We start from the raw sequence: 24,326 nt of genomic DNA, 5'->3' as shown, positions 1-24,326 counted from the left end.
AAAGTGAACAGATGCAAATAAAAACCATCCCGTTTGGGCCAGATGAGGAAAATGATAGGTATCTGTACAGTTCTGTAATGATGGTTCTGATACTGTATTGAACAGTATCAAGAGCCATACAGAACTCAGACATTTGGGCCAGAAGGAATCAGATGACATCACAGCAGGGACATACCATTTCTGGGGGTAGAATTTCTGATGTGATGACTTCACAATAGGACCACATACAGAATCTAATGGCAACAGAATAAGGCCAGATGGAATCTGGTGTAGTGGTTCTGTTCTGGGGCTAGGCACAATCTGTAGCAATAAGAGTACAACCTTATAATTTATAGCAACACTATTTTTGTTCCACAGCATCAAAATATTAAATTCCTCTACTTTCCTGTCATTCATAGTCTTAAGGAATGGTACAATAGGACACCATGGTCTTATGAAATTATCGACAGGGACTTTAAGTTAGAACCAAGGATATTGTTATATAATCGGCACGTGGGGGTGGAACCGGAAACTGTTATGACGTGTATAGTGACAGCGTCACTTTGTTATGTACACCAGCTGATCTGGCCTTAAAGACGACGATCATCAGGACTACAGCGATCACCAGACTGCATCATAATCTATCAGATCATTTTGCGAAATGAGCTAACGAGTGGGGGACTTTATTTATCCTTCCGGTGACATTGCTTTTCTTTGATTATTTTGCTGTGCTGTCAGGGCCGAAAATACCTGGCTAGCTAAGGAAATTCTCACGTCTAGTTTGCTAGCGTTCAAGATGCATGTAACTAGCTACCGAAACTATTTGTGAAAATGGTGGACACCGAGAACGAATAGTTTGCCCTAAGGGCATCGGGTAGTGTATTTGCTTAAAATCGGCCTTGTTTTTAGCGTCTGTACCCTGATACATCTAACTAACTAGATAAGCCTTGAAGTTGTCCTAGCTAACTGTTTACTGTAACATAAGTTGCAGTGAGTGACAACTGCTACATCGAGTAGGCTTAACAAAACCTGGAGACACCAATGAAAAGATACGGGTTCTGACCCTGCTATTTACACCGGTAACAACAGTAACCCTCTTACAGTGTAAGATGTGGTTAAAACTATTTTTTCTCCTACTGTATTTTTTGGTGTTATTCGTTTTGGCCAGATTTTTTGAAGCAGTTGTCTGGTATGAAACTGGTCTTTTTGCCACCCAGTTGGTTGATCCTGTAACCCTGAGTTTCAATAAGTTAAAGACCATTCTAGAATGTCGAGGACTGGGATACTCTGGGCTTGCAGAGAAGAGGGATGTCAGAGAACTAGTCGAAAAGTCAGGTAAAGCTTTTCATGACAAACCAATGTTATCAAAACACATGCAAATACAGTGATCTGATCTACTCGCAGGCTTGTTTTAAATTACGTACAAATAAATCAATATTGGTGGTGGTAAAACTGTCTATGACAGTATCAGTGCACTTGTCATTCTGAAAGCTGCTAGAAAGTGGGTCAAAGTTGTCTCACTCAAAGGTTTCATGATTCACTAGTACTCCTTACTTATCATGATCTGCTAGTACTCACGTATCATGATCTGCTAGTACTCAGGTATCATGATCTGCTAGTACTCAGGTATCATGATCTGCTAGTACTCAGGATCATGATCTGCTAGTACTCAATATCATGATCTGCTAGTACTCTTCACGTATCATGATCTGCAACAGTACTCTTCACGTATCATGATCTGCAACAGTACTCCTCACGTATCATGATCTGCAACAGTACTCCTCACATAACTGTGTTTTATTCTTCTAGGTGACCTGATGCAAGGGGAGTTGTACTCTGCCATCAAGAATGAAAAGGAGCAAGCTGAGTCACAGTCTGAGTCCAGCACTACCTTCAGTGGGGAGATGCACTTTTATGAGCTGGTGGAAGACACCAAAGATGGCATTTGGTTGGTCCAGGTAGGTGGATATGATTGCTTTATTGCATGCCCCCTTTAGACCTCTTCCAAAAGTAATACAGCATCTTATATATTACCTCACATAGCTACAATTTTTAACATAAAATGTAGGAGCTCTTCCAGAAGGAACATTTTTGAATGTTCAAAATGTTGTTGAAGTTTTCAGAATACATAAGTAATTGTGGTATTGACTCTAGCACTGTACTTTGTTCCTCAATGTCTTCTACTTTTCACATATATTGAGGATGAAGATACATTAACACAAAACATCAAGCAGTGAAATAAATGATACAATTCCTACATTAAACGCCAATGTTAACATATCATCCTTTACCTGTTTCTGTAGGTAATTGCCCAAGATCGAGATGCTCTTTTGAGCAAAGCCAACTGGGGTAAAATGGTCCAAAAGGTTTCTCAGTTTGGCATTCGCACTGGTACTTTTAACTGCTCCAGTGATTCAAGGTAAGTTGGATGCATACTTGAACTGCATAATACTTAATGATATTTAAGTGCATGTTATTTGTATTTAGGTAGCCTAGTGGTAGGAGCGTTGGACTAGTAACCGAAAGGTTGCAAGATCGAATCCCCGAGCTGACAAGTTAACAAAAATCTGTTGTTCTGCCCCTGAACAAGGCAGTTAACCCACTGTTCCTAGGCTGTCATTGAAAATAAGAATCTGTTCTTAACCTACTTGCCTAGTAAAATAAAATAAAAATAAATGGATCCCCATTAGCTGCTTACTCTTCCTGGGGTCTTTCGAAATTAAGGCAGTTATACAATTTTAAAAACATTGCAATATATTCATAACAGATTTCACAACACACTAGGTGTGTGCCCTCAGGCCCCTACTCCACACCACAACACAAAATCCATGTGTACGTGTGTGTATGTTATCATGTGTGTGTATGCATGTCTGTGCCTATGTTTGTGTTGCTTCACAGTCCCCGCTGTTCCATAAGGTGTATGGTAATTCTTCAAGTTGCATTCTGGTATAGGCCACATCAGTATTTGCATATTAGTAGCCTAGATGATGATCCTGTTATCTCTTGCAGGTATTGTCGTAAACGGGGTTGGATGAAATCCACACTTATAATGTCTGTGCCTCAGACTTATGCTTCAAAAGGAAAGGTTATGCTGAAAGAGTACAATGGCAGACGCATTGAGACAGAGCACATCTTCAAGTGGATGACGGCACACGTAGCGTCCCGTATAAAAACCATCCGCATGTCTCAGCAGCTTGTTGAAGAGTGGCACCCCAGTGAGAAGCACCCAGTAAAGATGTTCCTATTTGCCAAGCTGGCACAACCTCCAGCCTTTTTTTCAGCACTCAGTGTCAAGTTCACAGGTCGTATCGAGTTCATCTTTGTAGATGTGCAGAGCTGGGACAATATAACCTCCTTGGAAGAGATAGGTGTGCAACAGTTGCCATCGTACATCCTGAAAATGCCGGAGGGCATCTACAGATATGGGAACAGCATTGGAGAGTTCATCTCCTTACAGGCCATGGACACTTTCCTCCGTTCGGTTCAGCCAGAGGTCAATGACCTGTTTGTTTTGAGTCTAGTGATGGTCAACCTCATGGCCTGGTTGGACCTGTTCATAACACAGGGCGCCACCATCAAGCGCTTCGTGGTTCTCATCAGTACGCTGGGAACCTACAACTCCCTGCTCATCATCTCCTGGCTGCCTATCCTGGGGTTCCTACAGTTGCCATATCTGGAGGGCTTCTACGACTACAGCCTCAAGCTGTTGCGTTACGCAGACACCACCACCATCGCCTCCTGGGTGAGGACCGACTGGACATTCTACTCCTCCCACCCCGCCCTGTTTCTCAGCACCTACCTGGCACACGGGCTTCTCATCGACTACTTTGAGAAGAAGAGGAGATGCAACAATGAAGAAGAGAACCCCAATAACTTGGAGTGGCTGTCCAGCCTCTGGGATTGGTACACCAGCTACTTGGTCCATCCCATAACCTCCTTTCATAACTTCCCCAACGAGTCTGACTGGGACGATGACCCCAATTTCCTTCTGGAGAGGTTGGCCTTTCCCGATCTCTGGCTTCACCCGCTTATCCCCATTGACTACATCAACAACCTGCCCACCTGGAGGTTCAAGTGCACACAGGTCTGTGGGCCAATCTCTGAAGAGAACAGCGGCAGAGATCTGGACAGAAACATACAAAACACTACAGGAGGACAGACCCAAGGCTTAAACAGTGAGCATGAAGAACATGGCTGTGGTAAAGAGAGAGATTGTGCCGCTGATTCATGTTGTCATTCTGGAAATGGAGGGGATGTACCATGCATGAAAAGGGAAGCGCAAGAGCAACAAGCGGATTGGTCCCAATGGCCCAGTGACATGATACACTGCACAGAGTGTGTTGTGTGTCTGGAGAACTTTGAGACTGATTGCATCGTCATGGGACTGCCCTGTGCCCACGTGTTCCACCAGCAGTGCATTGTGGTCTGGCTGGCAGGTGGACAGCACTGTTGCCCGGTGTGCAGGGGGCCATCCTACAAGAGGAAGCCAGTTAGATCATCTGGTCTGGACCTACTGGAGCAGCAGGAATAGCAGAATGTTTCTGTCTGCCAACCTGCCTCCTGTCCTGCACTTAACTTATAGAAATACTTGATGTGTCCATCGTCAGTCCTTGGATCCTTGTAGTTGGTTTTCATTAAACATTTTGGTAGTGTAAACCAAATCTACACACAATAGGGTATATCTGTTGCGAGGGGAAATGTATTTCTAATACTACTAGTCTCACTCAAAAATTAATAGCTTAAATAATAGATTAAATCTGGCTTTTGTTCAGATAGTTTAAATGCATTTTTGATCATCTACTATGTCATGAAGAGTCCTTAATGCCCTATCTTGATGTTTTGCCCCACCCCAAAAAGACATTTGGAGAAACAAAAGTTTCGGAACTGTTATGAACAAGGAAATGACCTAGGAAATGTATAGGAAACCAAGTAGGATACATTTTGTCCTCTCTTTGCACAATCTTGTCTATCAACATGGTCTACTTTATTCATGATTAGTATCAATCTGATGTGGAGTTGCTCCACTACCTAAGAATTCTATATATGGGCCTTGAAGCCAATCATTCCCAGATGTATTTAGAAAGTTATATTTCAGGCATGTGATTTGGCTAAGGTTAATTGTATCAGTGCATTCTCTTACCCTGCAGCACGAAAAAGTTGTTTGTTCATAATGGAATGACCGTTGAAGCGATGTGATATGCAGCTCTGCTGACTCAGTTTTCATGTATCGTTGGAGCATGTCAATGCCTCTTGTCTGTGTTTTTTAACGGATTAACATCATGTAGGTAGGGGATCCCAACAAGTCAATTCACTTGTTCTTGTCATCTGTGTTGTTGGAGTTTGAAAAGAGAATTGGAAGTGTTGACATGTAACATGTTACTCATTAAAATAAACTAAAAATGTTCATGTGGAATTTCTTGTCGGTTGGTATTTGCTGGATTTCCCATTCCTGAACCCAGAAACCAGGTACCGGTTGTACAGGTTTCTAAGTAACTACAGTTATCTCCCTGCAAACATTGTTAAGACCATACATTTGCCATTACGGCTCAGCCTATGACAAAATGTTCCTTGGTATATGGACGTCCAACTCTGACGTCGCCCCATTGAAGTAAAATGGTAGGGATGTCCTTAGGATACCGGACAGCACTAACCATGACGAAATAAATGAAGATTATCTACAGTCGTGGCCAAAAGTTTTGAGAATGACACATCAATTTCCACAAAGTTTGTCAGATCTTACTATGGAATACTGAAGTATAATTACAAGCATTTCATAAGTGTCAAAGGCTTTTATTGACAATTACATGAAGTTGATGCAAAGAGTCAATATTTGCACTGTTGACCCTTCTTTTTCAAGACCTCTGCAATCCGCCCTGGCATGCTGTCAATTAACTTCTGGGCCACATCCTGACTGATGGCAGCCCATTCTTGCATAATCAATGCTTGGAGTTTGTCAGAATTTGTGGGTTTTTGTTTGTCCACCCGCCTCTTGAGGATTGACCGCCAGTTCTCAACGGGATTAAGGTCTGGGGAGTTTCCTGGCCATGGACCCAAAATATCGATGCTTTGTTCCCCGAGCCACTTAGTTATCACTTTTGCCTTATGGAAAGGTGCTCCATCATGCTGGAAAAGGCATTGTTCGTCACCAAACTGTTCCTGGATGGTTAGGATAAGTTGCTCTGTTTTGGTACCATTCTTTATTCATGGCTGTGTTCTTAGGGAAAATTGTGAGTGAGCCCACTCCCTTGGCTGAGAAGCAACCCCACACATGAATGGTCTCAGGATGCTTTACTGTTGGCATGACACAGGACTGATGGTAGCACTCACCTTGTCTTCTCCAGACAAGCTTTTTCCGGATGCCCCAAACAATCGGAAAGGGGATTCATCAGAGAAAATTACTTTACCCCAGTCCTCGGCAGTCCAATCCCTGTACCTTTTGCAGAATATCAGTCTGTCCCTGATGTTTTTCCTGGAGAGAAGTGACTTCCTTGCTGCCCTTGACACCAGGCCAGCCTCCAAAAGTCTTCGCCTCACTGTGCGTGCAGATGCACTCACACCTGCCTGCTGCCATTCCTGAGCAAGCTCTGTACTGGTGGTGCCCCGATCCCGCAGCTGAATCAACTTTAGGAGACGGTCCTGGCGCTTGCTGGACTTTCTTGGGCGCCCTGAAGCCTTCTTCACAACAATTGAACCACTCTCCTTGAAGGTCTTGATGATCCAATAAATGGTTGATTTAGGTGCAATCTTACTGGCAGCAATATCCTTGCCTGTGAAGCCCTTTTTGTGTAAATCAATGATGATGGCATGTGTTTCCTTCCAGGTAACCATGGTTGACAGAGGAAGAACAATGATTCCAAGCACCACACTTCTTTTGAAGCTTCCAGTCTGTTATTTGAACTCAATCAGCATGACAGAGTGATCTCTAGGCCTTGTCCTCGTCAACACTCACACCTGTGTTAACGAGAGAATTACTGACATGATGTCAGCTGGTCCTTTTGTGGCAGGGCTGAAATGCAGTGGAAATGTTTTTTGGGGGATTCAGTTCATTTGCATTGCAAAGAGGGACTTTGCAATTAATTGCAATTCATCTGATCACTCTTCATAACATTCTGCAGTATATGCAAATTGCCATCATACAAACTGAGGCAGCAGACTTTGAAAATTAATATTTGTGTCATTCTCAAAACTTTTGGCCACAACTGTTTTTTTTGACAAGATAGCTAAGTGACCGCTCTAACAACGGAAATGCATGTCCTTGATTATTGAATGCAGGCGAGATCAGGTTGGACACGAGTGTTTCAGCGGTCTAAGGCACTGCATCACAGTGCTAGAGGCGTCACTACAGACCCTGGTTCGATCCCGGGCTGTATCACAATCCGGCCGTGATTGGGAGTACCATAGGGCGGCGCACAACTGGCCCAGCGTCGTCCTGGTTCGGGTTTGGCCGGTGTATGCTGTCAATGTAAATAAGAATTTTTTCTTAACTGACTTGCCTAGTTAAATAAAGGTTAATTAAAACATAAAAAAATCTATGAGTGGGCAAACGTTACGCTGCAGTAAAATTCTCTCGCGAAAGTTTCTGTACATGAGAGATTAATGAGTGGGCAGATATGAGTGTGAACAACAGCTACGACTAAGTCGTTTTTCCCAAAGCTGCCGGTGTTGTGCCGAAAATCTCCCCCTTGCCAGAATCCCCCCCTCTCCCTTCTCGTGAACACGCACACACTCAATTCTTCATTGCTGTGACTTGCTTGCTAGTTGAAATTTCTGCACTTCAAACCGTTGTCAGTTTAGCCTACATTTCACTGATCTTAGTAGCAGAAAGCATTTTTTATTTTTTTTCCTTCAAGGCAGCTGTCAATGATCACTTTAGGCTGCGTTTCATTTTTTATGTCAGTTTGATCGCGGTTTGATCACAGTTTTCGGTTAGGCTATTTGTTTCAAGTGTATTAATTAATAAATTTCTTTGCCAAAATTCATCATCTCTCCCATGTGTTATTCGACTACTAGCTGAGATGTTTATTGCTTGCCTACATTTTACTCCCTCTGTTTAATATAACACACATACATTAATGATTCATTTCGGTTGCTGATCCTGATGTGAAGTTTGTTCTATAGAAAGAATTTGACTCAGATGTGTGCCATAAAATATTTGACTCTAGTGAGAAAATTAAGGAAATTAGAGGGGGGGGGGGGAGCGTGTTCGGCAGGCAAGAAAATGGCCTTGCAAAAATACCTCCCCTTCTAATTTCCTTAATTTTGTGTCTAGTCAAATATACTGCTGAAAATTTTTTTGGGAACTCTTAAACAATACAATGTAACTCCAAGTCAATCACACTTCTGTGAAATCAAACAGTCCACTTAGGAAGCAACACTGATTGACAATAAATTTCACATGCTGTTGTGCAAATGGAATAGACAACAAGTGGATATTATGGGCAATTAGCAAGACACCCCCAATAAAGGAGTGGTTCTGCATGTGGTGACCACAGACCACTTCTCAGTTCCTATGCTTCCTGGCTGATGTTTTGGTCACTTTTGAATGCTGGCGGTGCTTTCACTCTAGTGGTAGCATGAGACGGAGTCTACAACCCACACAAGTGGCTCAGGTAGTGCAGCTCATCCAGGATGGCACATCAATGCGAGCTGTGGCAAGAAGGTTTGCTGTGTCTGTCAGCGTAGTGTCCAGAGCATGGAGGCGCTACCAGGAGACAGGCCAGTACATCAGGAGACGTGGAGGAGGCCGTAGGACCGCTACCTCTGCCTTTGTGCAAGGAGGAGCAGGAGGAGCACTGCCAGAGCCCTGCAAAATGACCTCCAGCAGGCCACAAATGTGCATGTGTCTGCTCAAATGGTCAGAAACAGACTCCATGAGGGTGGTATGAGGGCCTGACGTCCACAGGTGGGGGTTGTGCTTACAGCCCAACACCATGCAGGATGTTTGGCATTTGCCAGGGAACACCAAGATTAGCAAATTCGCCACTGGTGCCCTGTGCTCTTCACAGATGAAAGCAGGTTCACACTGAGCACGTGACAGACGTGACAGAGTCTGGAGACGTGGTGGAGAACGTTCTGCTGCCTGCAACATCCTCCAGCATGGCCGGTTTGGCGGTGGGTCAGTCATGGTGTGGGGTGGCATTTCTTTGGGGGGCCGTACAGCCCTCCATGTGCTCGCCAGAGGTAGCCTGACTGCCATTTGGTACCGAGATGAGATCCTCAGACCCCCTGTGAGACCATATGCTGGTGCGGTTGGCCCTGGGTTCCTCCTAATGCAAGACAATGCTAGACCTCATGTGGCTGGAGTGTGTCAGCAGTTCCTGCAAGAGGAAGGCATTGATGCTATGGACTGGCCCGCCCGTTCCCCAGACCTGAATCCAATTGAGCACATCTGGGACATCATGTCTCGCTCCATCCACCAACGCCACGTTGCACCACAGACTGTCCAGGAGTTGGAGGATGCTTTAGTCCAGGTCTGGGAGGAGATCCCTCAGGAGAGCATCCGCCACCTCATCAGGAGCATGCCCAGGTGTTGTAGGGAGGTCATACAGGCACGTGGAGGCCACACACACTACTGAGCCTCATTTTGACTTGTTTTAAGGACATTACATCAAAGTTGGATCAGCCTGTAGTGTGGGTTGATAAATTGGATTTCCATTGATTATTTTTGTGTGATTTTGTTGTCAGCACATTCAACTATGTAAAGAAAAAAGTATTTAATAAGATTATTTCATTCATTCAGATCTAGGATGTGTTATTTTAGTGTTCCCTTTATTTTTTTGAGCAGTGTACTTTCTGTAGCACACACTATTGGTCAACAAGAGCTACCAAAATGATTATATGAAGTGTGCCAGGCCTTGCAGTCCCAAGATAGAAGGGGGTAGGGGAGGATTTCAGCTGGCAAGAAAATGGCCTTGCCGGAATCCCCCCCTTCTAATTTCCTTAATTTTGTCACGAGTCAAATACTTTCTATCGAACAACCTTCACATCAGGATAGGCAACCGAAATTAATAATTAATGTATGTGTGTTATATTAAACCTATAGGAGGGAGTAAAATTTAGGCAAGCAATAAACATTTCAGAACAACTACTTGTCGAATAAGACATGGGAGAGATTACGAATTTTGGCAAAGATAAGTATTTATAGACCAATACACTTGAAACAAATAGCCAAACCGAAAACTGCAGACATTACTTGTGCCTCCCCCGCGATCAAACCGACATAAAAAATAAAATGAAACGCAGCCTAACGTGATCGTTGACAGCTGCCTTGAAGGGGAAAAAAAAGAATGCTTTGTGCTACTAAGATCAGTGAAATGTAGGCTAAACGGAGTGAAGTGCAGAAATCAACTAGCAAGCAAGTCACAGCAATTAAGAATTGCGTGTGTGCGCGTTCACGCGAAGGGGGGGAGAATTCTGGCAGCGGGAGATTTTCGGCACAACACCTGAATGCGACATGCATTCAGTTATATCAGTACATTTGTAACAGCCTAAACAGTACGATAATTCTATTCGATCAAATAAGTGTCATTCGACACTCATAGGCCTCCATACAACGAAGTTGCTTATCTCACCAGGACATTTTGGGCGGAGTAATGCTGCATTCATGACAACTTCGAATTCGTAGAAAAAAAAAAGAAACTCATGACGTCAGTGATCTTCAGGTCGGGAAGTCTAGAAAGATGTCCGAGTTTCCGACTTGCAATTCCGGTTGGATGACCGTTCAAACGATTTTTCCCAGTCGGAGCTCGTGTTTTCTGAGTTCCCAGTTTTCTTGAATGCACTGAAGTTGGAAGTTAGAGATTTCCGAGTTCCCAGTCTTTTTGAATGCGACATTCCTTTGCCAAAGTAATTTGTTGCAATGTCACTAGTTTTGTTTTCAGGCATGATTGGGATGTTTTTATTTATTTGAATTAAGCTTTATTTAACTAGGCGACTTGCGAATTCTTATTAATTTACAATGATGGCCTACCCCGGCCAAACCCCTCTTCACCCTGACCGCGTTGGGTCAATGGTGCGCCGCCCTATGGGACTCCCGATCACGACCGGTTGTTATATAGCCCGGGATCGAACCCGGGTCTGTCGTGACACCTCTAGCTCTAAGTGCCTTAAACCGCTGCACCACTCGTGAGCCCGAAATGTTGATAGCTTCTGCAACACCATAGAGTTATGTGAGAAAGGGCTCATTATGTACGCGTCATACATTGTTTCTATGCGTTTGCAATAAAATAAAAAATAGAAAAATTAAAATGTGAAATATTTGTTCCAATGGTAACCAAAAATATGATGCACAAATATTGATGTGGTTCTTCAGCGATAAACGAAAGAGCTATGAACCCGTGACGTAATGCTTAATTTCGCAGTTGGGCGTACCCGTAGAGAATAATAGAGGCCTCTAGTGGCTAAAAGGCTGTTTTAGCATGAGTTACGCCATTGAGGGCTCCCAAACAAGCTTCCGCCATTTTACAGGAGTCAAAGTAGTGAACTGGGTGGGGATTCCTATGGGTTGTAAAACTTGAATGGTGCTGCCCATGCTGTCACGTACGCCATAATGACACAGATATAAAATGTGTTCTCTATCTATCTCTATGGGCGTACCTATTGCTCATGCGCACCCTTTCGGCTGTGTGTCACCCTCGGCGAAAAGGTGTTTGGAAGTATCTCGTGTGTTTTAGTGCTTGAGATTGACAGTTTTTGTTATCATGCTTTGCTGAATTTAAACAGTCTGTCATAAATAACGAAGAAAGGGAGTACCGACAACAATGCTGCGTGTCTGCTTGAAAGGGGCAAATTCTGCAGCGCGGGTAAGTATCACTGTTCTAAATGAAATATCTAGCTAGTTATCTAGCCTGCTAGCTATGCTAGCCGAGCGGTCATTCAGTGACCCAGAGACAGGGCCTACACCACTGTGTTTGTTGTTGGGAGAAATAAACAGTTTACGTCTTCAGACATGTTTTACAACCTCTCCTCACAACATATAGTGTACGGAAAGGTGAGAATCCAATGCCTTAACATGACGTTCTATGTTAAATGTCTTCATTGAAAGAAAGCTGTGCTGAATTTTGGCTACTGAACGTAACTTGACGCAAATCTTGACATTTCATGCAAATCACGTAATTACGTAGTGGAAAGAGGCGTATTTCTATTGATTGACTGCACTGCCTTCCGAATAAAACAAAGACTCGAGAGTGACACGAGTGTGTACCAATGCACACCGTCGAATTGGAAGCGGGGCTCGGTGGTTGTATGATACATTTTTGTATTAATATTGTGTACATGTGCGATAACGCAAATGTTGTAGTCGTGAACTTGTTTTGCTACACACGTTCATGTATCTAATGTGTAGGGGAAATGTGGTCTCTGCTACTGTTTCATAGCACAATCAGTTTCATTTCAACTAGCTACGTGAAAAAGAAAGGACAAATGCACATTCATATCATGGGGACATGACCTTGGCAAATTCTTAGTTCATAGAATGACCTGAAGAAAGTGATTTTTGTTTGTGGAAACGTTTCCATTGAAGAAATGCACACATGTAATAACGGATTAATGAGCTTTTCTTGTCAACTATCCTATTCCAATGAATTTGAATAGAACAAGACCTGGTGTATTTTGTATAGGTCCCATAATAGACATGTGGTGCTCCTGTGGATAGCGCGTGTGTATACTGATCTTCTTCTCCTTTCCATAGAAATGCCTGTGTGGGAATAGTGTCCCCCTTCACCCCCTCCAGCAATGTCGTAGCTACACTTCAGGAGGCTCAGGGTAGGTGACTAGTCTCCTGCTGAGTTACTTAAGTGACTAAATGCTACATTGAGCTGTTTATGTTAATTGATAGAGCAGCTACCTTACTGTCCTTGACCCGTGCATGTAAGTAAATCAATGTAAGAGAGGAAGGAGTAAGTTACCCTAAAGCTGCACACAAGCACAAAAGCCATTATCAATGTGATATTTTTTTTTTTATCATTCTGAATGGCCACTGCTTTGTTTGCTTTCTCGTGTGTTTGAATATCTTACCTCTGACTTGTACTTGCAGGTCTTCTGCAGGAAAGATTGTAGCTGCCAGTGTCCTCACTGTGGGTGGAGGAGTTGGTGGCACAATTCTATATGCCAATTGGGATCCCAAATTCAGGGCCAATGTTGAGAAATCCATACCATACTCAGATCAAGTGTTTGGACTGGCTCTCGGCCCAGCAGCACCTCCACCTGTTATAAATAAACCAGTAAGTTAAATAACCCGTGTTCTAGAGCACATTTTGAGGAGTCATAGTTTGTCATTTGTGTCATTACATTTTACTTAGTCTGTTGTCAAACACAAGCTAGCTCATCTAACAAAAATAACCACATACAGATGTTCACATTCAATTCAATCTTCCCTGACACTATTCTTCTATTACTGTCCTGAAGAGAAAGGTTGAACCTGTTCAGATTTCCTCCATGTCTGAAGTGTGGAAAGACTCGAAGCAGCCAAAGGCCAAAGAGGTTGAGAAGAAAGCAGAGCAGCCAGATGCTGAGGGACCCCCTGCTCCAGCCCCTCAGGAGACCCTAGAGGGTGAGTTACAGCTGTGCCTGAAAGAGCTGATGTACTTCATGCTCTCTGAGGTGTTGAAAAAATATTATCTTGTGAGTCAAGTACTAAGAACGTTGGCACGCCATTGTTTTTAAGACTATTTAATTAAGAGGGATCAGGTGCTTAATGTGAATATCATCCATTTAGAAGTAGCATGCTTCTGGAATCCAATTTTTCACAACAAACCCATGTCTTCTCTCCTTTGTCGAACTGAAATGATCTGCTGAAATTGTGTTGTTTACTTGGGATGGTTTACTTTATTGTTCTTACAAATACAAATTGACTTGAACTGTTAAGTTTTCTTGCTTTTGTCGATGCATGATTAGACACTTTTCAGGTTAGCAAAGAGTTATCCTCTAAATCACTGAACATTGCATAATCGCATGATACTTTATGCCTTTAGATCTATTTATGTGATATATAATCTTAGTTTTCCCCTTAAATTGGTAGCTCCTTGGAGAGTAAGTCATTCATTTACTCTTGATTTTCTTTCTTAGCTAATTGTTCAGTATCTTGACATGTGGCAAGTTTCCTAATTAGCTGATGGCTTTACGAAGGTGGTCATTAGCCCTCTGCAGAACTTACATTGTTATTTAGCTAGGTTAACCATTTTTAGTTTAAGGGCCTTGAGTCTCTCTGTGGTATTGATCAATCCAGTGAAGGACATGAAGGACGTGACTGTTGATAGGAACTGAGTATTTCATCTCAACTAAATGAGTCTTCAGTACTGAAGTAGAGGAATGTGATGCAGGTCACATGTCTGCTGTGGGTTTTGAGAAGACCAGTTGACGATCAGGTGATAGATCTAGTCCGTCAATGTAAATCACTAGAGTGAGAGAATGGGTATCTGCCTGTGTTACTTAGAGGTTTGCCTTCTTATCTACAGCTATGCTATGAGTCAGTATTGCTGCTGTGTTGTTGAGTGTGCCAGTTCCACATGTCCTGTTGGTTACCATAACACAGCCTTGCCAAGAAGACCAGTCAGTCCTCTGATGTTGAGCTCCACTGTGTTGTTGCAGAAGCTTCTGCTCAAGTGGCACAAATCCTTTCAGCCATTGGCGAGGTGCCCTCTGTGCCAGCCCCTGGAACCCACGAGGCAGAGGTCGTGCCTCTCCCAGCCGCCCTCGAGGGGGTCCCGGCAGGTCAGAACCTGGTGGATACAGCCTCCCCTGCATGGGTGCATGGCGCTCTCTTTCACTAATATAGGGGGTCCTAGGGTGCATGGCTCCATGCTCTATGCCTGCTCTTCTCTAATACTTGTTTTTCTTTCCTGTTCATTATTCTCCTGGTGATTTTATTTGCCACCTCACCCTTTCACCTCTGTTTACTGTACACCTCTGCATAAAGACTCTTCATGCTGTCCCCTTCGAGCCCCTAAACTAATCACTACACCTCACAAAACCCTTAATCCTAGATTGCACTAGCTTGTAATGCATATGATATGTATCTGTGTTACTTTTTTGGTATTTAGAGGTTATATGTTGTGGATGAGTGAGTTGTTCATGTTAGTGGGTATTTTACTATACCTGTTCATGCCATACTACAGTCGTGGCCAAAAGTTTTGAATTACACAAATATTAATTTTCACAAAGTCTGCTGCCTCAGTGTCTTTAGATATTTTTCTCAGATGTTACTATGGAATACTGAAGTATAATTACAAGCATTTCATAAGTGTCAAAGGCTTTTATTGACAATTACATGAAGTTGATGCAAAGAGTCAATATTTGCATTGATGACCCTTCTTTTTCAAGACCTCTGCAATCCTCCCTGGCATGCTGTCAATTAACTTCTGGGCCACATCCTGACTGATGGCAGCCCATTCTTGCATAATCAATGCTTGGAGTTTGTCAGAATTTGTGGGTTTTTGTTTGTCCACCCGCCTCTTGAGGATTGACCGCCAGTTCTCAACGGGATTAAGATCTGGGGAGTTTCCTGGCCATGGACCCAAAATATCGATGCTTTGTTCCCCGAGCCACTTAATTATCACTTTTGCCTTATGGCAAGGTGCTCCATCATGCTGGAAAAGGCATTGTTTGTCACCAAACTGATGGTTGGGAGAAGTTGCTCTGTTTTGGTACCATTCTTTATTCATAGCTGTGTTCTTAGGCAAAATTGTGAGTGAGCCCACTCCCTTGGCTGAGAAGCAACCCCACACATGAATGGTCTCTGATTACAAGCACCACACTCCTTTTGAAGCTTCCAGTCTGTTATTTGAACTCAATCAGCATGACAGAGTGATCTCCAGCCTTGTCCTCGTCGACACTCACACCTGTGTTAACGAGAGATTTACTGACATGATGTCAGCTGGTCCTTTTGTGGCAGGGCAGAAATGCTGTGGAAATGTTTTTGGGGATTCAGTTCATTTGCATGGCAAAGAGGGACTTTGCAATTCATCTGATCACTCTTCATAACATTCTGGAGTACATGCAAATTACCATCATATAAACTGAGGCAGCAGACTTTCAAAATTAATATTTGTCATTCTCAACTTTTGGCCACGACTGTACAGTGTAATCTGTAGTAGCAGGTAAGTGCTGCAGGTAAGTGCTACATGTATGTGAATGGAATGTAGGGCATGTGTTTTTGTGGCCATGATTTTGTCTGCAGAGCAAAATGTACTTAGTGTGTTCTGTATCCCCCTTTGCTGCAGCAAAATGTACTGAGTGTGAACATGAGCCTGCAGTGAAGGAGCGTCCTGAGGGTGAAGTGGCTGCCCGTCTTGCTGAGCAGGATAAGGCTGAGCAGGACCTCCTGACATGTAGGTGTCTCATCTTTCCTGTCACTTTTTGCTATTAGTTATGGTGCCTGTTACACTGTAACAACATGTATTTACTCTGGCTTAAAGCATTATATACAATGAAGACAAATGCAATACATGAGTCAATGAGTACAATGGACGCATTATTATTTTCAGCAGATTGCCATTGATGCATGGTCTTATTACATTATGGAATGCAGGTTTGACATGGGGATTGCTTAGATGGCATCATGATTGACAAACAAGGTAACCAGGCTGTGTGTGTGCTGTTGCAGCTCTGTCATCCAATCTGGAAGATGCTCTGGGCAGCACAGCCAAGGTGACCCTGCAGGCCATTGGTGCTCAGGAGGCAGCTCTGCAGGCCATTGCCCAGCACACCCGCCAACTGAGGGAGGCCATGGAGGCTGAGGTGAGGAAGGGACATATCTTCAAAAACAACCCAAACTGGAGAGATTTTTCAATTGTTTTTAGCTTCATGTTACATCCAAGTTCTGTTGTGAATGTTTGTTTTGTGACCCTGAAACTGAAGGCCTCAGCGTCTGAGGAGAGGAAGGGACACGGGTACACATTCTGAGAAAGTGTAACCCAACATGTTGTGATTTCCTAATTCAATCCAAATCCTTTTGTAGATGTTTGTTTTTTTAGTCATCGGAGGCCAGGGAGGGGGCTGAGGTGAGGGGGGTGGACATATTCTCAAGTGTGAAAAAGGGAGTTCTGCTAGCTATTCAAGTCCAGCAGTTTTTCATTACATTAAAATAGTGCACGATATAGCCAAAATATCATATTGCGATTATATTTTTTCACATTTTGCAATAGCGATATGAGTTGCTATGTTGCAAAACGCTTGGGTGAACTCTTGGAATATAGTGCTGTTGGGCATGACAAAGAAAGAACTCAGCAAGGATGAGTTATTTTCCATCCCCACATGGGGATTAAAATGGGACATTGCACAAACGAGATGCTGCAGTAGATCTGGACCACCACAACTCGCACCTCCTATTTTCAGATAATAAATCTTCTTAGGGATCATCGTCCCGTCAACGGGACAGTTGTAAATCATGCAGCGCCTTGTCACGATCACACATTTTAGAGAAACAACAAATGTCGGTACACTAAAGTGTTTTATATCGGCTGAAAGCTTACATTCTTGTTAATATAACTGCACTGACCAATTTACAGTATCTATTATGGCTATAAAAAAATGCAATGCTATTGTTTGAGGTGCGCTAACAACAAAACACTTTTTTTCACCGTAATAGGTTTGCTAAATTCACCTCTGAAGGTGAAATATGTACTTCTGAAATCTTGCTCTAATTTATCATCCAAAGGGTCCCAGAGATAACATTAAGTGTCATTTTGTTAAAATCCTTTTTCATATCCTAAAAAGGTCCATATAGCATGCACGATCGTTTTTGTATTTCCACTCGTTCAATTTTCTAAGAAAGGAATCTATGAAAATCTTACCCTAATTGTTTCAACTGTTCAAATCACATTCGTATGGATTCCTCAGAGATCCTAGAACGTAACCAGACTTCATTATATCATTAGGGGTGTAGTATATCCTATAGGACACCACATTTGCTCAGAGAGCGACGCTGTCATGGCACGCCGATGACGCGGGCGGTCTTCACTTGATTGACTGTAACTTTGTCAAATAAGCACCAATCGGGGTCAAACTAAGCTAGCTAGATAGCCAATGAGTTGGGCTTTACGGGAGTATCCGGAGACCCTGTATCTGTGGCAAAATGTAGTTGCTAACCTTGTGCGACAGTATGCCTTTTCCTTTTGGACAAAAATGATAAGAATATGGATAGTTATGAAAACTGGGTGTTTTGCAAATATTGAACTTACAATATGGCTACTAATACTGGAGAAGCTAAATCAAAGTCCAAGTATACAGATTTGATGATATTCTTGCAGAAAAATGTAATTTAAATGTCTCCTTCACGATTTGCCCAAATGTAACTGACTTCACACTAAAACTCATGTAGTTTGCTCATACTTCAAGTTATCCGTCTGAAACGTTGCACATATTCTGCTGCCATCTTGTGGACACCATCAGAATTACAAGCAGAGTGATGGCTAGATTTGGGACCTTTGTTGCATTTCAAAGATGGTGGTAGAAAAAGGAAGAAAAAAAACGTTTTTCTTCTACCAGATCTATTGTGTTATATTCACATTTCCACATTCACATTTCCACAAACTTCAATGTTTACTTTCAAATGGTACCAAGAATATGCATATCCTCGCATCAAGGGACTGAGTTACAGGCTGTTAGATTTGGGTATGTCATTTTAGGTGAATATTGGAAAAAAAGGGGGATATCCCTAAGAACAAATGTTATCATACAGAACACGTATGTTTATTGGAAAGCAGCAGAATTTTTTTTTACACTCTGCATCATGGTTGGAAAGATATGTAGTGTGTGTGCATGCAGAGTGAATATTGCAGCCTCTTGCAATATGGCTATTTCCATATAATATTGCCGATATGGATAATGTGCATAAATGTGATTTTAATAATTAAATATATTGCCCAGCCCTAATCCAAACTAATTTGTATTGTGAATCATTCATGATGTGAATTTTTTGTTCTTTAGGCACCCCCTGATAAGAAGTCTACCCAGTGGAGAGTCTTAGAAGATGCACTGAGTGAACGCAGCCGATCAGTAGACGAGGCTGGAGCAGCCGTCCTCAAGGCCAAGTAAGAGCCGCTTGATAATTTATTAACGTTATGTTGGGGTCACCAGTATACACTACTTTTTTTGTTTCAGACGATTTGGTGATATTAAAGTTTGAAGTGGTGTATTTACTATTTTATGCTCACTAAAATGAACTTAGTTTAAAAAATATATATCTCAATAATAGTTGTTGATGCCGAAAAGGCTTTCAACCGGCTTTAATGGCATTTCCTATTCAAAACTTGAGAAGCTTTCAACTTTCCAGCTGAAATAAATTGTATAAAAAAATATATAACTGTCCTAAAGCAAAAATATACACACAATGCATTTTCTGATGAAATTGCTTTAGGAATGGGCACAAGAAAGAATGTCCCCTCTCCCCCTTGTTTGTACTGGCAATTGAACCGCTTGCAGAAATAATTAGACAGGATCAAACGTAACAGGTATTGGTGAACATGAATATAAACTAAATGTATTTGCGGATCTCCTGCTGTACCTGACCAATATTGAAAACTCAATGCCCCCTAAAAATATTTTCAGGATAACCTAAAATCTCAGGATATAACATGCACGTAGAAAAAATGAAATGATGGCAATAAGAAAAAGAATAACTCATGATCTACAGTGGACCACAAAAACATCTAAGATACTAATGGTGGGTTGCACCAGCATGGTTTAAATGAATCTAGGTTTATTAATCAGATGTTGCACCACTTAGATATACTGATTCAGATTAAACATTATGATTAACGGTTTTAGACTGATTAGTGACATGTTACACCAAAATGAGGTATTTCGTGAGTTGAAACAAAGTAACTAGCCTACTTGACAAATGAGGCCACAAAGTTGCTGTTTCTTGATTAAAATAATAACAATGTAACGTTAGAACTCCTGCAACTCCATCTGAAAGGTTCTCATGAGTTGGCTGATTTGAAATAAAATCTGATTTGCCAGTACTAGACAAAACAAATGTTAGCTATTGTAGCTAGCTAGTTTATAAATCAAGCTAGCTAGCGTACAATAATATTTGTAATTCACTTAACAATATTTAGCAATTAATTATTTGTCCGCTAGCCACATGATCATGGCATTGTCGGAGCTGATGGAGTAATTCAGTAACGTACTGGAGGATAAAAAGACAGACCACACGACTGTCAAGAAGAAGGAAGACACCTGGTCCATTTTATGCAACAAATGTAATGGATCGACACCGATTTTAAAGAGGACACAAATCGGATGAAAGCGTGCTGGAAAAAATGTAAAACTAAAAAGGATGTGGCAAAGGAGAGGCGGGGGCTATTTCAGAGGGTGGTGCGGTCTGCACAACGCATCACCGGGGGCAAACTACCTGCCCTCCATGACACCTACAGCACCCGATGTCACAGGAAGGCCAAAAAGATCAAGGACAACAACCACCTGAGCCACTGCCTGTTCACACTGATATCGTCCAGCAGGCGAGGTCAGTACAGGTGCATCAAAGCTGGGACCAAGCGACAGAAGCTGTTTTTCAATCTCAAGGCCATCAGACTGCTGAACAGGAATCACTAACTCAGAGGCTGCTGCCTACATTGAGACTCATATCACTGGTCACTTTAAACAATGCCACTTTAAATAATTCAACTTTAATATTTTACATATCTTACAGTATATACACGTGATATGAGTTATGTATTTTATACCATCTAGTGCATCTTGCCGCTCGGCCATCGCTCATCCATATATTTATATGTAGATACTCTCATTCACCCCCTTTAGATTTGTGTGTATTAGGTAGTTGTTGGAGTTGTTGGATATTACTGCACTGTCGGAACTAGACGCACTAGCATTTCGCTACACTTGCATTAACATCTGCTAACCATGTGTATGTGACCAATAAATAAAATATTTGAAATGCAAAGCGAGTGAACAGAAATCTAAATCAAATCCATATTTGGTGTGACCACCCTTTGCCTTCAAAACAGCATCAATTCTTGTCGGCACACTTGCACAAAGTCAGGGATTTTGTAGGCATATAGTCAGGTGTATGATTAAACAATTATACCAAACGTGCTAATGATCATCAATGCAATATGTAGATTGAAACACAATCATTAACTGAAACAGAAACTGCTGTGTAGGAGGAATAAAACTGGGCGAGGAACAGCCAAACTCAGCTAACAAGGTGAGGTTGCTGAAGACAGTTTACTATCAAAAGTCATACACCATGGCAAGACTGAGCACAGCAACAAGACACAAGGTAGTTATACTGCATCAGCAAGGTTTCTCCAGATGTGCTGTCTAAGCTCTTTTGAAGAAGCACAAAGAAACAGGCAATGTTGAGGACCGTACACGCACGCAGTGGTCGGCCAAGGAAACTTACTACAGCAGATGAAAGACACATCATGCTTACTTCCCTTCACAAACGGAAGATGTCCAGCAGTGCCATCAGCTCAGAGATGTTGGCAGAAAACAGTGGGACACTGGTACACCCATCTACTGTATGGAGAAGTCTGGTCAGAAGTGGCCTCCATGGAAGACTTGCGGACAAAAAGCCATACCTCCTACATGGAAACCAGGCCAAGCAACTCAACTATGCACGAAAACACAGGAACTGCGGTGCAGAAAAATGGCAGCAGGTGCTCTGGACTGATGAGTCAAATATTTGGCTGTAGCAGAAGGCAGTTTGTTTGCCGAAGGGCTGGAGAGCGGTACACGAATGAGTGTCTGCCGTCAACGGTGAAGCATGGAGGTTCCTTGCAAGTTTGGGGCTGCATTTCTGAAAATGGAGTTGAAGATTTGGTCAGAATTAATGGTCTCCTCAATGCTGAGAAGTACAGGCAGATACTTATCTATCATGCAATACCATCAGGGAGGCATCTGATTGGCCCCAAATTTATTCTGCAGCATGACAACGACCCCAAACATACAGCGAATGTCATTAAGAACTATCTTCAGCATAAAGAAGAACAAGGAGTCCTGGAAGTGATGGTATGGCCCCCACAGAGCCCTGATCTCAACATCATCATGTCTGTCTGGGATTACATGAAGAGAGAGAAGCACCTGAGGCTGTCTAAATCCACAGAAGAACTGCGATTAGTTCTCCAAGATGTTTGGGCCAACCTACCTGCTGAGTTCCTTCAGAAACTGTGCAAGTGTTCCTAGAAGAATTTATGCTGTTTTAAGGCGAAAGGTAGTCACACCAAATATTGATTTGATGTTTATTTTTCTTCTGTTAACTAACTTTGCATTTTGTTAATTGATAAATATAATCTATTAACATGTTTATTTTTGAAAGCATTCTTACTTTACAGCATTTTTTTCACAGTACTGTATATACACTGCTCAAAAAAAATAAAGGGAACACTAAAATAACACATCCTAGATCTGAATGAAATAATCTTATTAAATACTTTTTTCTTTACATAGTTGAATGTGCTGACAACAAAATCACACAAAAATAATCAATGGAAATCCAATTTATCAACCCATGGAGGTCTGGATTTGGAGTCACACTCAAAATTAAAGTGGAAAACCACACTACAGGCTGATCCAACTTTGACGTAATGTTCTTAAAACAAGTCAAAATGAGGCTCAGTAGTGTGTGTGGCATCCACGTGCCTGTATGACCTCCCTACAACGCCTGGGCATGCTCCTGATGAGGTGGCGGATGGTCTCCTGAGGGATCTCCTCCCAGACCTGGACTAAAGCATCCGCCAACTCCTGGACAGTCTGTGGTGCAACGTGGCGTTGGTGGATGGAGCGAGACATGATGTCCCAGATGTGCTCAATTGGATTCAGGTCTGGGGAACGGGCGGGCCAGTCCATAGCATCAATGCCTTCCTCTTGCAGGAACTGCTGACACACTCCAGCCGCATGAGGTCTAGCATTGTCTTGCATTAGGAGGAACCCAGGGCCAACCGCACCAGCATATGGTCTCACAAGGGGTCTGAGGAGCTCATATCGGTACCTAATGGCAGTCAGGCTACCTCTGGCGAGCACATGGAGGGCTGTGCGGCCCCCCCAAAGAAATGCCACCCCACACCATGACTGACCCACCGCCCAAACCGGTCATGCTGGAGGATGTTGCAGGCAGCAGAACGTTCTCCACGGCGTCTCCAGACTCTGTCACGTGCTCAGTCTGAACCTGCTTTCATCTGTGAAGAGCACAGGGCGCCAGTGGCGAATTTGCCAATCTTGGTGTTCTCTGGCAAATGCCAAACGTCCTGCACGGTGTTGGGCTGTAAGCACAACCCCCACCTGTGGACGTCGGACCCTCATGGAGTCTGTTTCTGACCGTTTGAGCAGACACGTGCACATTTGTGGCCTGCTGGAGGTCATTTTGCAGGGCTCTGGCAGTGCTCCTCCTGCTCCTCCTTGCACAAAGGCGGAGGTAGCGGTCCTGCTGCTGGGTTGTTGGCCTCCTCCACGTCTCCTGATGTACTGGCCTGTCTCCTGGTAGTGCCTCCATGCTCTCGACACTACGCTGACAGACACAGCAAACCTTCTTGCCACAGCTCACATTGATGTGCCATCCTGGATGAGCTGCACTACCTGAGCGACTTGTGTGGGTTGTAGACTCCGTCTCATGCTACCACTAGAGTGAAAGCACCGCCAGCATTCAAAAGTGACCAAAACATCAGCCAGGAAGCATAGGAACTGAGAAGTCGTCTGTGGTCACCACCTGCAGAACCACTCCTTTATTGGGGGTATCTTGCTAATTGCCTATAATTTCCACCTGTTGTCTATTCCATTTGCACAACAGCATGTGAAATTTATTGTCAATCAGTGTTGCTTCCTAAGTGGACAGTTTGATTTCACAGAAGTGTGATTGACTTGGAGTTACATTGTGTTGTTTAAGTGTTCCCTTTATTTTTTTTTAGCAGTGTATTATAAAATTATACCACAGAAAACTAACTTTTAAGGGATCAATGACTCTGTGCTTGCTATGTTTGGCTATGTGCAGCAGGGATTAATTCTCTCTCTCTGGTGTTTAGGGCTGAGCTGGACAAGCTGAGAGGAGTGATCGATGGAGCCAAGCACTTAAAGATTGCTGCAGCCCGGCCATCTATCCTGGCTGCAGAAGAGAACCTTCACAGCATGGTGGTAGATCTGGACAGCGTGGTGACCAGGGTAAACTGGCCCTGTTTTACACTGTTAGGTTGGGATGCAACCCATGTGTTATTTCATATACTGAAAAAAGAAAAACGCAACATGAAAGTGTTGGTCCCATTTTTTTATGAGATTAAATCAAAGATCCCCGAAATGTTCCATAACCACAAAAAGCTTATTTCTCATATTTTGTGTACAAATTAATTTACATCCCTGTTAGTGAGCATCTCTCCTTTGCCAAGATAATCCATCCA

The 24,326-nt window shown here is 42.8% G+C and overlaps 2 protein-coding genes across 5 annotated transcripts in view; both read left to right on the top strand.

The window, feature by feature from the left end:
* The first annotated feature begins 541 nt into the window (after positions 1 to 541).
* Positions 542 to 5,392, top strand: rnf103 (ring finger protein 103). The gene is made up of 4 exons (XM_014212768.2): positions 542 to 1,314; positions 1,789 to 1,937; positions 2,283 to 2,398; positions 2,989 to 5,392. The coding sequence occupies exons 1-4, from the start codon at positions 1,089 to 1,091 to the stop codon at positions 4,508 to 4,510; spliced, it is 2,013 nt and encodes a 670-aa protein (XP_014068243.2). The 5' UTR covers positions 542 to 1,088; the 3' UTR covers positions 4,511 to 5,392.
* A 6,087-nt stretch (positions 5,393 to 11,479) lies between these two features.
* immt (inner membrane protein, mitochondrial (mitofilin)) overlaps positions 11,480 to 24,326 on the top strand; it is a 17,387-nt gene continuing 4,540 nt past the window's right edge. For 2 of the 4 annotated variants that reach the window (XM_045724075.1, XM_045724074.1), the window contains exons 1-9: positions 11,480 to 11,780; positions 12,668 to 12,741; positions 13,013 to 13,199; positions 13,384 to 13,528; positions 14,566 to 14,688; positions 16,197 to 16,304; positions 16,580 to 16,713; positions 18,904 to 19,007; positions 23,958 to 24,093. In XM_045724075.1, the coding sequence (XP_045580031.1) occupies positions 11,739 to 11,780; positions 12,668 to 12,741; positions 13,013 to 13,199; positions 13,384 to 13,528; positions 14,566 to 14,688; positions 16,197 to 16,304; positions 16,580 to 16,713; positions 18,904 to 19,007; positions 23,958 to 24,093 (1,053 nt within the window). In that variant the 5' untranslated portion in view covers positions 11,480 to 11,738. Of the gene's footprint in view, positions 11,781 to 12,203; positions 12,221 to 12,667; positions 12,742 to 13,012; positions 13,200 to 13,383; positions 13,529 to 14,565; positions 14,689 to 16,196; positions 16,305 to 16,579; positions 16,714 to 18,903; positions 19,008 to 23,957; positions 24,094 to 24,326 lie in introns of those variants that run through there. The other 2 variants (XM_082956009.1, XM_045724076.2) reach the window with 2 other exon arrangements.

The sequence above is a fragment of the Salmo salar genome, chromosome 09, assembly GCF_965601325.2.
Source record: "Salmo salar chromosome 09, fSalSal1, whole genome shotgun sequence".
Lineage (NCBI taxonomy): Eukaryota > Metazoa > Chordata > Actinopteri > Salmoniformes > Salmonidae > Salmo > Salmo salar.
This window is presented reverse-complemented; position numbering and strand designations above follow the sequence as displayed.

What these genes read in the sequence shown, in the direction of transcription:
- rnf103 (XM_014212768.2), top strand. Translation starts at nt 1,089, where the DNA reads ATGTGGTTAAAACTATTTTTTCTCCTACTGTATTTTTTGGTGTTATTC. An exon ending in AGAACTAGTCGAAAAGTCAG is followed by an intron (nt 1,315 to 1,788) that starts GTAAAGCTTTTC and finishes TTATTCTTCTAG; the next exon opens with GTGACCTGATGCAAGGGGAG. An exon ending in AACTGCTCCAGTGATTCAAG is followed by an intron (nt 2,399 to 2,988) that starts GTAAGTTGGATG and finishes TATCTCTTGCAG; the next exon opens with GTATTGTCGTAAACGGGGTT.